Source organism: Belonocnema kinseyi, chromosome 8 (assembly GCF_010883055.1).
Source record: "Belonocnema kinseyi isolate 2016_QV_RU_SX_M_011 chromosome 8, B_treatae_v1, whole genome shotgun sequence".
NCBI lineage: Eukaryota > Metazoa > Arthropoda > Insecta > Hymenoptera > Cynipidae > Belonocnema > Belonocnema kinseyi.
The window spans coordinates 28,797,595-28,810,958 of NC_046664.1; the positions used below are offsets into that span (position 1 = coordinate 28,797,595).

The 13,364-nt window shown below is 29.9% G+C and overlaps 2 protein-coding genes across 2 annotated transcripts in view; one reads left to right on the top strand and one right to left on the bottom strand.

The window, feature by feature from the left end:
• The window catches only part of LOC117178420 (coiled-coil domain-containing protein 186-like), a 250,099-nt gene extending 248,145 nt beyond the window's left edge, over nt 1–1,954 (top strand). The window contains exons 10-12 of the mRNA XM_033369847.1: nt 1,014–1,163; nt 1,280–1,441; nt 1,656–1,954. Coding sequence (XP_033225738.1) covers nt 1,014–1,163; nt 1,280–1,441; nt 1,656–1,763 — 420 coding nt within the window. The 3' untranslated portion in view covers nt 1,764–1,954. The remainder of the gene's footprint in view (nt 1–1,013; nt 1,164–1,279; nt 1,442–1,655) is intronic.
• Nucleotides 1,955–3,489: 1,535 nt separating this feature from the next.
• LOC117177873 overlaps nt 3,490–13,364 on the bottom strand; it is a 20,030-nt gene continuing 10,155 nt past the window's right edge. Inside the window, exons 3-4 of the mRNA XM_033368915.1 lie at nt 9,773–10,185; nt 3,490–5,527 (exon numbers count right to left, since the gene is read on the bottom strand). Of these exons, the coding sequence (XP_033224806.1) occupies nt 4,488–5,527; nt 9,773–10,185 (1,453 nt within the window). The 3' untranslated portion in view covers nt 3,490–4,487. The remainder of the gene's footprint in view (nt 5,528–9,772; nt 10,186–13,364) is intronic.

Consider the following 13,364-nt stretch of genomic DNA (forward strand, 5'->3'; position numbering starts at 1 on the left):
AACAATTTTTTTTTTCAATTGGTTATAAAAACACGTAAACTCAGAAGATGTGGACTGTGACTGCACCATATATCTATTCGGGAGTGGTGCTGACTGAAAACAAATGATTTGGAGCGATTCGCGCGCCATCTGTTGGTCATTCTAAGGACTTATTGAACTACCCTCGTACCATCTCTATATCCACAAACCTACAAACCCTAAACCGCAAACCCACAAGTTCCATATCCACAAACGTAGAAAATCCAAACCCCAAACTAACAAACCCCAAACCCACCAACCCTAAATATACCAATTCCTCAATTGCTATCATAAGATGTGAGGTATTTGGGTTTGTTGAATTGAGGTTGGTGGTTTTGGAGTTTGCTGATTTGGGTTTTGGAGTTTGGGATTTTTTAGTTCGTTGGTAAATAAAATTTGGAGATTTGGAGATTTGAGCTTAATTAATGTAAAGGTATACGAACTTTTGAAGTCTGGCTAGATCTTCCACTTTGATCAAGTTTTTATGATACAATTCACTGTCCCCTCGCCTCTCACGAGGGGGTTTGTGGTTTTTGGGTTTATGGATAGGAAGCTTGTGGGTTTGGGGTTTATTAGTTTGGGTTTTGGCTTGCAAGTTTGGGGTTTGGGGTTTGTGGGTTCAGGGCTTGTAAGTTTGTGGGTTTGAGGCTTGTTAATTTGGGGTTTGTAGGTTTGGGGACGAAATTTATGCAGAAATTCCAAGTTTTTAACCATTTTCTAAATTTTACTGCAAATTCTGACGTTCCGGCTCAATTCTGCGAATGGATTCGTATTCAGCGACCCCGAAAACATTAAATATACCTATTAGAATCCTGCAGTAGACTCCCAAAACCATTTCTTGGTGTTGTGTTGACAAAATCTTGAGATACCTAACAAAAATCTGGATTTGTGAATGAATTTTTTTTCTGGATTGGAATATAGACCCAGTTAAATAATTAATTTTTATCCTCTAAAGATTAAAGAAAAGGTTAATATACACGGAACATTTTTATTAGCAGAAGAAAACGAAAGCAGTTCAATATGAAACATTGAGTCAACATGAAATGGAAAATTTGAAATTAGAATATGACGAAATCCTTGATGAAATGAGGGCAAAAGTGGATGTTTTAGACAACTGTAGAACTGAATATTGCGTTGCTATAAAAGTATAATTAATTACATTTTTTTACATACTTTTTTACATACTTTTTTTCCTTTTCAACTTCAAAAGTTATTTTCAATAACTAGTAATACTCATTAATTGTTTTAATAAAATCTTCAGGAATTCCTCAAACAAATTTATGAGTATTATTCTGATCAAGAAGCTGAATCCAATTTAAATTGTAGCGAAGAAAGTATACGAGAAGCTCATGAAACTGCATGCTCTATTCTCCAAATAACTCCTGAACAATTGTCTCAATTCTTGAAGGGAAGGCCCGATTCGGTAATGTAAAATAAAAATTAATTTATATCATAATATTTTATTTAATATTGTTTATAAAACCCAATCTTATAGCAAGTATACATCATAGATTTTTACTAAACTGGATGTTTTTTGTTTCCATTATCTAAAATTAATTAGAACTAAAATTAAAAATTAAATTATAATATCAACAAAATACCAGCAATAATCATTTTATATAAAAAATTTATTTCAGATAAATTCATGGTTGTCTGATTTATGCAAAATCACTTCCAAGAAACAATTCTCTAGATCCCTGGCAAAATTCTTATTTGGAAAAGTGCAAGTGATCCAAAAGAACTAGCCACTAAAATCTGTCGATTATGTTGGCGAATGAAAAAGATGGTAAAAAATTTAAATAAAGTGTAATAACTACCTGTTTTCTAGACAGTATTATAAATGTACTATCATTCTTAAATATTGTTCGAAACTCGAGTTTATTTATAGTTTGAGTAGTTCTACTATCCACTAAAATCACGAATATAATTATTACTATTTATTATTATATTATTGCATCAGTCAGGTGAGTTCTTTCAATTAAATTAGAAAACGAAATTCTCTCGATAGGAACTAGAATTTTTTTGAAAAAAAAAAAAATGTTTTATGTTTGTTCCTATAAATTAATCATTAGACTTATTCATCTCTTCAGCGGAATTGTCCTTTCGTGTAAAATTGTAATCCTTTGATTTCAATTCACTCTTACTTAGGAATAATTAGATTTTAAAAATTTATCGTAATTCTTTTTTCAAGTTTCAGAAATCTATGCAATATGTCAAACCTTTAGTTTGAATTTTTTTTAAATAAAAAATGAAACTTAGGAAAAGTTGTTTGACATTATCGAGGAAATAAAAAACATAAAAAACTTAAAGAAATTGTTTTCTGACGAAGTTTGTCGTATTTTCGTGGACAAAGTAAAAAAATTAAGTTTTTCGAAGTCTTGAACTTTCCGCATTGAATTTACCATAAAGCTACTTCCTCTTCAGACCTTAAATTTCCATCATGTTTAATATAGCCTACGCAACATGTATTACATTTCCTCAAATATAAAAAAAAAATCAGAAGTTTGTTTTATCACCAATCGAGTGTCATAAAAAAAAATTGGGCGATGTCCATTTGATCGCCGTCTACCTTGTTGGGGAAGTTAAGAAGTGGGAGTAGAGCAATCAGGTAGACGGTGCTGATCAGCCCTATGCATCGCCCGTGTATGTGGTAGTTGTTATTTTAGTATCCGAAGTGCATTGTTATGTATTTATATATTTTTCTATTCTTTATTTTGGTAATGTAATTAATTACTTTTATAAACAATTGTAATTTTTGCAAATTTCAAACATTGATTGAGAATATTACTTGACTAATAATAAAAGTAATAATAATTCTTAGACACTAATAATTAGCCTTATAATATACATTTTTTTTACATTCTTCGTTAATAATTTACCTTTTTTTCTTGAAAATGAAAGTACCTGCGATTGAAAGCTGGAATTCTTTAGTTCAAAATTGATTTTATCGTTGGCAGATTAATCGTATGAATTGAAAATTCATATCTTTTTAAAAATATAACTAGTTTGTTAAAAATCCATTTTTTAACTAGAAACTTAAATATTTCGTTAGAAAATATAACTATTTTTTATGGAAAATTGGCGTTTTCTAGTTTAGAGTTCAACAATTTGAATGTAAATTCATCTTTTTAAATTGAACATTCGTTTATTTCCTTGAAAATTCACGTTTGTTGTTAAATAATTGAATTTTTGATTAAAAGTCGACTTTTTTGGTATAAAGTGAATTTTTTCTTTGAAAGATAATCACCTTATTTAAAAATTCTTCTTATTTGTTAAAAAATGCAAATATTCCAGTTGAATACTCATCATTTTAGCATAAAATTAATCTTTCAGGTCAGAAATAAATCTACTTGGTTTAAAAATAAACTCATATGTTGAAAATTATTATTTTTTAATTAAAGATTTATCATTTTTATTAAAAATTCATTTTTTTTGTTTGAAAATTGATTTCGCACTAATAATTGAAAAAACTTTCAACGCAATAAATAATTTACTGGACTACAAGTTTTTATAATTTAAATTGTCTATTTCAGACATTTTTTTCATGAAAATCACTTTCAATAGGATATTTACCGTTTTTGTTCTCTTTTTTTAAATTTCGGAAGATAGAACTTTTAAATTGTGACGAATTTTGACTTGAAACAGGGATTTTTAAACTTTTTCTTTCAAAATCCCAGTTTTCCTTTTTTTTAAATTCCCGTTCCATGTCGAAAATTCCTGGTCCGAACAGAAATTTTAATACTTTACCAAGTCCCTTTTATAAAACAAAAACAATAATCATTTTAACTTATATGCCCTGCAACTGTATATAAAGTAAAAATTAATTTAATTCCCGTTAATTGCCAGTTTTTCTCTTGGCCTTGCATGGTTTCCCGCTCAAGTCCCCACGCTGATTATAAATAAATTATGTATAAATATATTTTTTTTATAGAGAGTGGAAATATAATTGTAGTTGTAATTCTAATAATTAATGGTTAAGTGTAATTATTATTACTATTATTATAAGTTAAGTTTGAAATTCGCAAAAATTGTTACTCACGAATTTTTTTGTGTTACTAGTTACAGCTGCTCTTATTGTAACTGAAAACTTTGTTCTTTCTTTTATATTCGTAAAAATTATAAAGTTTTTGATGAAATGTTAGCATTTTTGCTATACATAACAATGTAAAAACAGACATACCTAATCGGAGCGCCATCTCTTGGATTTATTTGAACCACGATACCCCTACGGATGCTAAGATAACAAAAAATGTGAAGGTGATTAATAGGACTGGTGCTGATATAGGTATCGCAGCGCACTACCTATTTGCTTTACCCCCACTTCGTAACTTCCCCTCCAGGTAGTCTGGCGATCCCTCAGCTTCGTGGTAGTGCGCGTAAATCAAGTCGGTAGACCACGATAAAATAAACACTGCCCAAAAAATTATGAGAACCTTCCTTAAGTAATAAATAAAGAACAATAAATTATCCTAATTGCTATCCTGCGTCGTCCCACCATCAGATTCATTCGGAGCCTTTTTCACTCGTGCACTCTCATACCTATCATAACTCTCCAACTGTCCAAAAATTTTTCTACCAGGTATTCTTTCATTCTCCTTAACACTAACTTCAGTTCCAATTTGAACTGGCCAGGGAAGATTCTGATTATCTCTAGTTTTCCTCTCCTGACTGCTGTTTTCGTTAGGATCATCAGCCATCCTTAAATTTTCCTTGTGTGATGGAACTATGTTTCTGTCCTGCGAATTTCGACGACCACTTTCTTTATGCAAAGAAGCGGAGCGATCATAAAATCCGGGTCTTTTGTAGCCATCATAATGGTAAGCATCATAAGGATATCTAAAATATGGTCGTCTGCTAGGTTCCAAAGGTTCCTGAACGTGTTTTCGACCTGTTATTGAATTTCTTGGAACTGATGATGCTGGTGGAACTCTTGATGGTCCATCGTAAGGTCTGGGATAATTTCCCAAGTCAGGTTTTCTTACAATCTCTGGCAAAGTTGCGTAGTAGATGATTCTCTTTGGTTTCGCCACAGCTCTGTTTCTTTCGTAGTATTCAAAATTGTTTGCAGGATATTGATCGTAGAGATATGGTGGTGGCATTGCAGATCCTCGATATCGATAATCTCGTTCAGTTCGGTATCGATTGGGATTAGAATAGTAATAATTTCGAGGAATCGGGACATCGTATTCTCGTGCTGGACTATGATAGATTGGGACATCATAGTCGTCATAAGTTCTTGCGACTGGCATTTCTCTGGACTCTCTACTTTCCGCAAAATATCTTCGGTTGCTGGTGATAAAATCAGTTTCAGGAAAAGAACCTCTTCGCGAAGAAATTGGAGTGTCTTCTTCATCTGGGGTTATTTGGTCCAAGGGTGTTCGATGCCGAAATTCAACGGAGATGGGCTGTTTTGACCATGAATCTGGAGAACTTAGACGAGCTTCTCGAACGTTCTTGGTGCCTGCTATTTTTTCCATTTTGGGCTCTGTGTCTCTACGAACTCGTTGTTCTGAAAAATTAAAGACTTGTCGAATTATAGAAAATCTAAATTTTTAAGTTTCAGACACTTTTGTCAAAAATTTTAAAAGTAAACAGTTGTACATTGGGAATAAATCATATTTTGAGTGTAAGTTCAGGATTAAAGGACTCAACTCTCACTTCTTTTTGATAAGATTCGAAATAAGTGTTTATTTTTTTCAAATTCCATATTTCAAAAAAAAACGATATAAAAGAAATATTTATCATTATGACTTGTTAACAATCTCTATTATTGTTATTGTAAACCACCAAAACTTCATTAAGAGGAATCATAACTGAGCAGCGCAAGCGCGCGCAATTTTAAATTTCATTAAAGTAGATTTTGTATTGTGCTTTATTAATTTGTCAATATTTTTGCATAAAAGAATTTATACAGGCATAAAAAATTGTTAATTTAATATATGAAGCCCTAAAAATTTAAGAGATATAAATTTTGATTGAAGGGCGCAGTAATTTTACAATGAAAATTATAATAATATTATAAAGACTTCATAATACTATAATTAGATTATTATTTTGATTTTTCTCATCTGTTGAAAAATATCTGTAAGAACAAATTAAAAAAAAAAATTTAATTACTGTTGTCTGGCTCCCCAAGTAAAGTAAATAAAGTCCTTTGGCATACTGCGAACTAGCAGCAGCTGCTGAAAGTGGAGATGAAAAAATCGTGAGGTATCAAACACCCACTGTGCACATAGTGAATGAAAAAGTAATTTTTGAGCAAATTTTTGCTGTTGGAATTTTATTGATTATTCTTTACTTTCTAACGTAAGTATATCATATGAAGTAAAATAATTTTTTTTCGATTATTTCATACTTTTTTCTTTGTAGATGGCTTCTAACTTACGGCAGCGCGTGATGCGAGAACAGACTGTGGATGTGTTGAATAAAATATAATTTTTTAAATACAGTTATATATGTCTCTTTTTTTAATTTCTTATATTTTTATAGTATTACATGTCAAAGTTCCTCAATTGTTATAATAATAAATTGATTTAAAAGCGAAAAATCTGATTCATCATTTTATCATAAAATTGACTTTTCAACTGTGCAAATAAATATCTTTTTTGAAAGCACCCATGTTGAATTATATTTTCATGAAAGTACGCTATTTCAGCAGTATAGTAATAAATTTTCAGGTTCAAATAATTAAAATTGCGTGAGTTATGAATTTTTAAGTAAAAACACACATTTTTTTAGTTTTTTATCAATAATTTTTTTAACAAACTTAAAGTAAATAAATGGCTATAAAATGAGCTCAAAGTTATAAAGGATACCTCAAACTGTATCGTATAATTTTATTGTGGCAAAATATTCAATAGGGGATAAACAAAACATGATTAAATACGCTGGGGTGTTGAAAACCCACGATGCATTTTACCGTGATTTCACGGGATCTTTTAAGATTTGAAAGGGTTTGAGTAATTTTAATTAACTTAAAAGACCCTCAATAAGGTTTTTTAAATAATTTTTCATGCATCTTAAGTTTTTTTCTCAAACATTTGAACAAATCCATTATCATCAGATTTTGTGTAACTTCGTGGGAATTTAGGAGGTTTTGTAATATTTTAGTGAAATTTCAAAAAATTTATTTACAAGAATTGAGAGCTTCCAAAAGATTTCGCAGATTTAAGGAGATTTTCAAATATTTCAAGGTTTTTTAAAGTATTTGAAAATTTTAAATGATTTTTAAGATTTCAAAATATGTAAAAAATATCATAATTTTAGAATATTTAAAAAGATTCGAAGGGATTTTTGAGTAATTTTAAGGGATTTTAAAAGCTCATATTACTTTGCAGGGTTTTAAGGATTTTTATAATATTTTTATAAAATTTTAAGGATTTTGTATAGAAATTGAGGAATTTTAAATATTCTAAAGTATTTAAAAATATTTCAAAGTATTTCTAAAGAATTTAAAAAATTTAAAAGGTGAAAGGATATTTTTAAAGTTTCCAAGGGATTTCAGTAGATTTCAAGAATTTAAAGATATTTCAAGAGATCGAAAAGGATTTGAAAGATTTTATATTATTTTAAAAGATCGTCAGGAATTTTCAAGAGCTTTACAGTATTTTTCAGAATTTTAAAACATTTTAAAGAATTCAAAAAATATCGAGGAATTGTAGAGAATTTTAATAATATTAAGAAATAAAAAAAATTGATGGGGTTTTAAAAAATTTTCTAGCAGTTTAGTAACTTTAAGGTATTTTAAACGGTCTTAAATAAGGTAATTTAATTAATTTCTCCGGATCTCAAAGATTTCGTACGAATTCAAAACTTTTCATGGATTTCAAAGAATTTTTTTTTAATTACAGGATATTTTAAAAGATTTTCAGAAATTTGAATCGGGTTCAAGAAATGTTAGTGTTTTACAAATTTTAGGGTATTTTCAAAGATACCAAGAAATTTTAAAGACCTTTACAAATTTTCGAGGTATTTGAAAAGATTTCAGAGGACTGGAAATATTTTAGGGTATTTAAAACGGTTTCAAGGAAGTTTCAAGTGATTATACAAATTTTAAGACATTTCAAAGAATATTCTCAGATTTCAAGTAACTTTATGGAATTTTTTTGATATTATTTATTATTTATACTTTCACTTTGAAAATTAAACTGTTTTTTTTTAAATTTGATCTTTTTGTATTGGAAATTTAACAATTTGGAATCAAAATCAATTCTTTTGTTAAAAATTAACTTCTTGTGATGAAAATTCATATTTTTCTTTAAAAATTCAACTATATAGATGAAAAATTCTTTAAAAGACAATTCAACAATTAGTGTATAATTAACTTTTTTGTTGAAAAATCATATTTTTGGCATGAAAATTAAACTGTTTTGTAGATAAATCATATTTTTTGTTGAAAATTTAACTATCTGTTCAAAAATGATCTTTTTTGGTTAAAAGTTCAATTGTTTTGTTGAGAGTTTGACTAGTTTTTTTCAAATTCACGTGTTAGGTTGAAAATGTAACTTTTGTTGAAAAAACTTTCTTTTTTTGGTTAAAAACTAATTATTATATCTCAAAATTTAACTGTTTTATTTTTTATTGTTAGTTTATATTTCAAGAGTTGAAAAATGAATTGTATAATAAAAAATTGATGTATTTGAAGATTCAATTTTTGGTTTCAAAAATATCTATTTTAGTTGAAACTTTACCTATATGGCTTAAAATTCATCTTCGCCGATTGTAAATTCATCATTTTCATAGGAAAGTCATCTTTCTTAGTAGAAAATTAACATTTTTTGTTTAAAATTCAAATTTTTGAGTTAAAAATGCAACTGTCTCTGGAAAAAATGGTCTTTCTGGTTTGAAAATTTAACTCTTTGGTTTAAAGCTGAACTATTTTGTTTGATCAAAAGATTAACTGCTTAGTTCTCAATGCGACTATTTGGTTAAAAATGAATTTTGTTGTTGAAAATTCCTTGTTTTGTAGAAAACCTTTTAGGATTGAAAATTCCACAATTTGGGATCAAATATAACTATTTGGTTGAAAATGAACTTATTTGATGGAAATTCAAATTTTTGTTTGAAAATTTAACTACTTGGATAAAAATTTAATTATTCTTATAAAAATGTTAACTATTTGGTAGATGATTAACTTTTTTTCTGGAAAGTCATATTTTTGGATTGAAATTAATCTTTTTCATGAAAAATTAAATTTTTTGTTTAAAAATGCAACTGTTCAGTTAAAAACTAATTTGTTTTCTTTAAGGATTCAACTATTTTATTAAACATTCGTCTTCTTTTAGTCAAATTATCTTGTTTCCTATTTAAAATTGAAATCTTTTTTGTTGAAATATCAACTATTACATTTTTTACTAAAAATTCATCTTTTAAGCCTAACAATTAAACTTTTGGATTGAAAGTTAAACTACTTTGTAAAAAAATCAAATATATTTCTATTTGAAATCTGAACATTTTAAAGATTTCCCTATTTCAATTTATTTAGTATTTCCATTATTTTATTTAAAACAATTTATTGCTCTTTTATTCCCCTATTTTCATTAGAAACCACTCGATTTTCCCTATTTTGAGAGAATTTTGGTCTTGTTGGGGGGAGGGGGTAATAGAGAACAACGGTTTTCTGCGGGGCAAAAAGTTAAAAATAGCCCAAAATTTGTAAAGCACTTTATGAACAGTCCCTTATTCCTAATTCAATCCGGCCGCTCAATTTATGGATGGCCCCTAAGCCGTATCTTTTAATAAAGGTCAATTTTACCTGTCACTTCAATTGTCTTAAATTGCGCGTCATCTATGACTGGAACAATTTCCTCAAAATCTGAAAAATCCATACTGTTTTCAGTGGGGTTTGATTCTCTTTCTCTTATCTGGAAATCGATTTTATCGTCCTGAAGGATTTCCTTTCTCCTACTTTTTCTTTGATTATTCGAATCCGGCTCTTTTGGATCAACATTGATTTCGAAATCGTCCCTGAACTGTTGAGGAATTCGACCTACACCACTAATTGTGCGAATCTCCAAGGGCGAGGAATCCACGCGAGGCCAAGACAGTCGATGAGAATTAGGTTGTAGTGATGGAGAAACATCCCAAGCTTTACCAACACCGGATCCACTTGCTACCATCACCAACGTCAAGGTTACTATCATCCTCGGAAATATCGCCATTTTGAACCTAGGGGGAAAAAAATCCCAAAATAATTACAGTTATGAGGAAATTTTTTCTTCAATTTTTATTTGTAGAAAAAGGCTTCGTCCAGTTTTAGGAGGAAAACATTTCCTTGGCAAATGCTTCATGAATTGAAAATAGAGTGTCAGGGTTGCTCTGCAGGTCAGGGATTTCTTGAAGATTAGGGAAAGTCAGGAAATTAAAAATTGCTCAAGAAAAATCTGGGAATGTGAGGGAAAATCTTAAGGAGTAAAAAAAGGCTTCATCAAGTTTGATAAAGAAAATTTCATTGATGCTATATAAATTAAAAATAGAACATCAGGGTTACTGAAATTTTCTAAATTCTGGAAAATTAAGGATAGACAGGATATTTAAAATTGCTTAGAAAAAATGTTGGAATGCCCAGGAAAATCTTAAATAATAGAAAAAGGATTCGGCAAGTTTGATAAAAAAAATTTATTTCATAAATACTTCATAAATTCAAAATAGAATGTCAAGGTTGCTGCAGGTCAGGAAATTCTGGAAAATTAGGGAGTCAGGAAATAAAAAATTATTCAGGAAAGATCTAAGAATTTCAGGGAACATTTTAGAGAGTAGAAAAAGAATCCACCAAGTTTGATAAAAAAAAATGTCTTTCATAGATGCTTCATGAATTTAAAATAGAGTGTCAGGGTTTCTGCAGATCGGAGAATTCATAAAAATTAGGGAAAGTCAAGAAAATCATAATTGCTTTGTAAAAATCGGGAAATACCAGGGATCACCTTAAATAGTACAAAAAGGATTCGCCAAGTTGGATAACAAAAATGTTTCATAGATGCTTCATGAATTCGAAATATAGAGTCAGGGTTACTGCAGCTCAGGGAATTTCGGAAAATTAAGAAAATTCAGGGAATTTAAAACTGTTCAGGAAAAATTTGGGGATGTCACGGAAAACCCTTAAAAATATAAAAAGGTTTCGCAAAGTTTCATCAGGAAAAAAATTTTGTTTGCAGAGACTTCATGGATTCAGAATAGAGTGTCAGCGTTGTTGCAGGTCGGAGAATTCTGGAAAAATAAGGAAATTCAGGGAATTTAAAACTGCTCAGAAAAAATCTGGGAATTTCACGGAAAACCCTTAAGAATATAAAAAGGCTACGCAAAGTTTGATCAGGAAAGAAATTACATTTGTAGATACTTCATGGATTCAAAATAGAGTGTCAGAGTTGTTGCAGCTTTAATTCAGGAAAATTGAGGCAATTGAGGGAATTTAAAAATGCTCCGGAAAATTATGGGGATGTCAGCGGTCACCTGAAAGAGTAGAAAAAAGTTTCGCCTAATTTGATTGAAAAAATTCTTTCATTTATTCTATATAAATTCAAAATGCATTGCCAGGGTTTTTGCAGTTCTGAAACTTCTGAAAATTTAGGAACGGACAGCATATTCAAAATTGCTTAGAAAAAATGTGGGAATGCCAAGGATCATCTTAAAGAGTAGAAAAAGGATTCGCAAGTTTGATACGAAAATTTTTTTCATAGATTCTTCATGTATTCAAAATAGAGCCTCAGGGTTGCTGAAGCTTTAACTCAGGAAAATTAAGGAAATTCCGGGAATTCAAAAATTCTCAAGGAATTTAAAAATGGTCAGGAAAAATCTGAGGATGTCAGCGATCACCTTAAAGAGTACAAAAAAGTTTCGCCAAATTTTATGAAAAAAAATCTTTCCTTTATGTTATATAAATTCAAAATGCATTCCCAGTGGGCAAAAAATTTGGCCACGTATTTGCGACATCGTTACGACATCTTTACGACAACGTTACGACATCCTATGTCCATGTCGTTAAGTCATCTTTACGATATCGTAAATATGTCGTATGATCTGACGATGTCTTTACGATATCGTAAAGGCACTGTAACGACATGGACATAGGATGTCGTAAAGATGTCGTAAAGATGTCGCAACCATGTCGTAAAGACGTCGCCAAATTTTGTGCCCAATGAGTTGTCAGTGTTTTTGCAGTTCTGGTTATTCTCGAAATTTAGGAACAGACAGGATATTTTAAATTGCTTTGAAAAAATGTGGGAATGTCAAGGAAAATCCTATAGAGTAGAAAAAGGATTCAAAAGTTTGATACGAATTTTTTTTCATAGATTCTTCATGTATTCAAAATAGAGTCTCAGGGTTGCTGAAGCCTTAATTCAGGAAAATTAAGGAAATTCAGGGAATTTAAAAATGCTCTGTAAAAATCTGGAGTAGTCAAGGAAAACCCTTAAGAGTATAAAAATGCTTCGCAAAGTTTCATACCAAAAATGTCTTTCATAGATGCTTCATGAATTTAAAATAGAATGTCAAGGCTTCTGCAGGTCGGAAAATTCTGGAAAATTGAGGAAATTCAGAGAATTTAAATATGCTCAAGAAAAATCTGAGGATGTCAGGGATCACTTTAATGAGTAGAAAAAGTCTTAGCCAAGTTTTTAAAAGAAAACATTTTTTTGCAGATGCTCCGTTAATTAAAAATAGAGTGTCAGGGTTGCTGCTGGTCGGGGAATTCTGCAAAATTAGGGAAAGTCAGGAAATTTAAAATTGCTCAGTAAAAATCAAGGAATTTCATGGAAAATCTTAAAGAGTAGAAAAAGGTCTCGCCAAGTTTAATAAGGAAAACATTTCTTTTGTAGATGCTTCATGATTTGAACATAGAGTGTCAGGATTGCTGCAGGTCAGGGAATTCTGCAAAATTAGAGAAAGTCAGGAAATTTAAAATTATTGAGAAAAAATCTGGGAATGTCAGGGAAAACCGTAAATACTTGAAAAGACTTCGCCAAGTTTGATAAAAAATTCTTTCATAGATGCTATATAAATTTAAAATGCAGTATCAGGGTTTCTATACTGTTCAGGGAATTCTGAAAAATTATGGAAAGGCAAGACATTAAATATTTCTTAGAAAGAATGTGGGAATCTGAGGGAAAATCTCGAAAAGTAGAAAACTCTTCGCCAAGTTTGATCAAACAATTTCTTTTATAGATTTTAGTACAAATTGAAGAAATTATCGTTTATGCTTTAGTATTATTTAATTATTTGATTCATCGACGGCTTTGATATGTTTAAGAATATCTTGTAATATATAATTTTTCAAGTTTCATAAATTAAGCACATAAATTGAATCCCTGGAAACTAAGAAAAAAACCATTGACTACAATAAACCCTCAAAA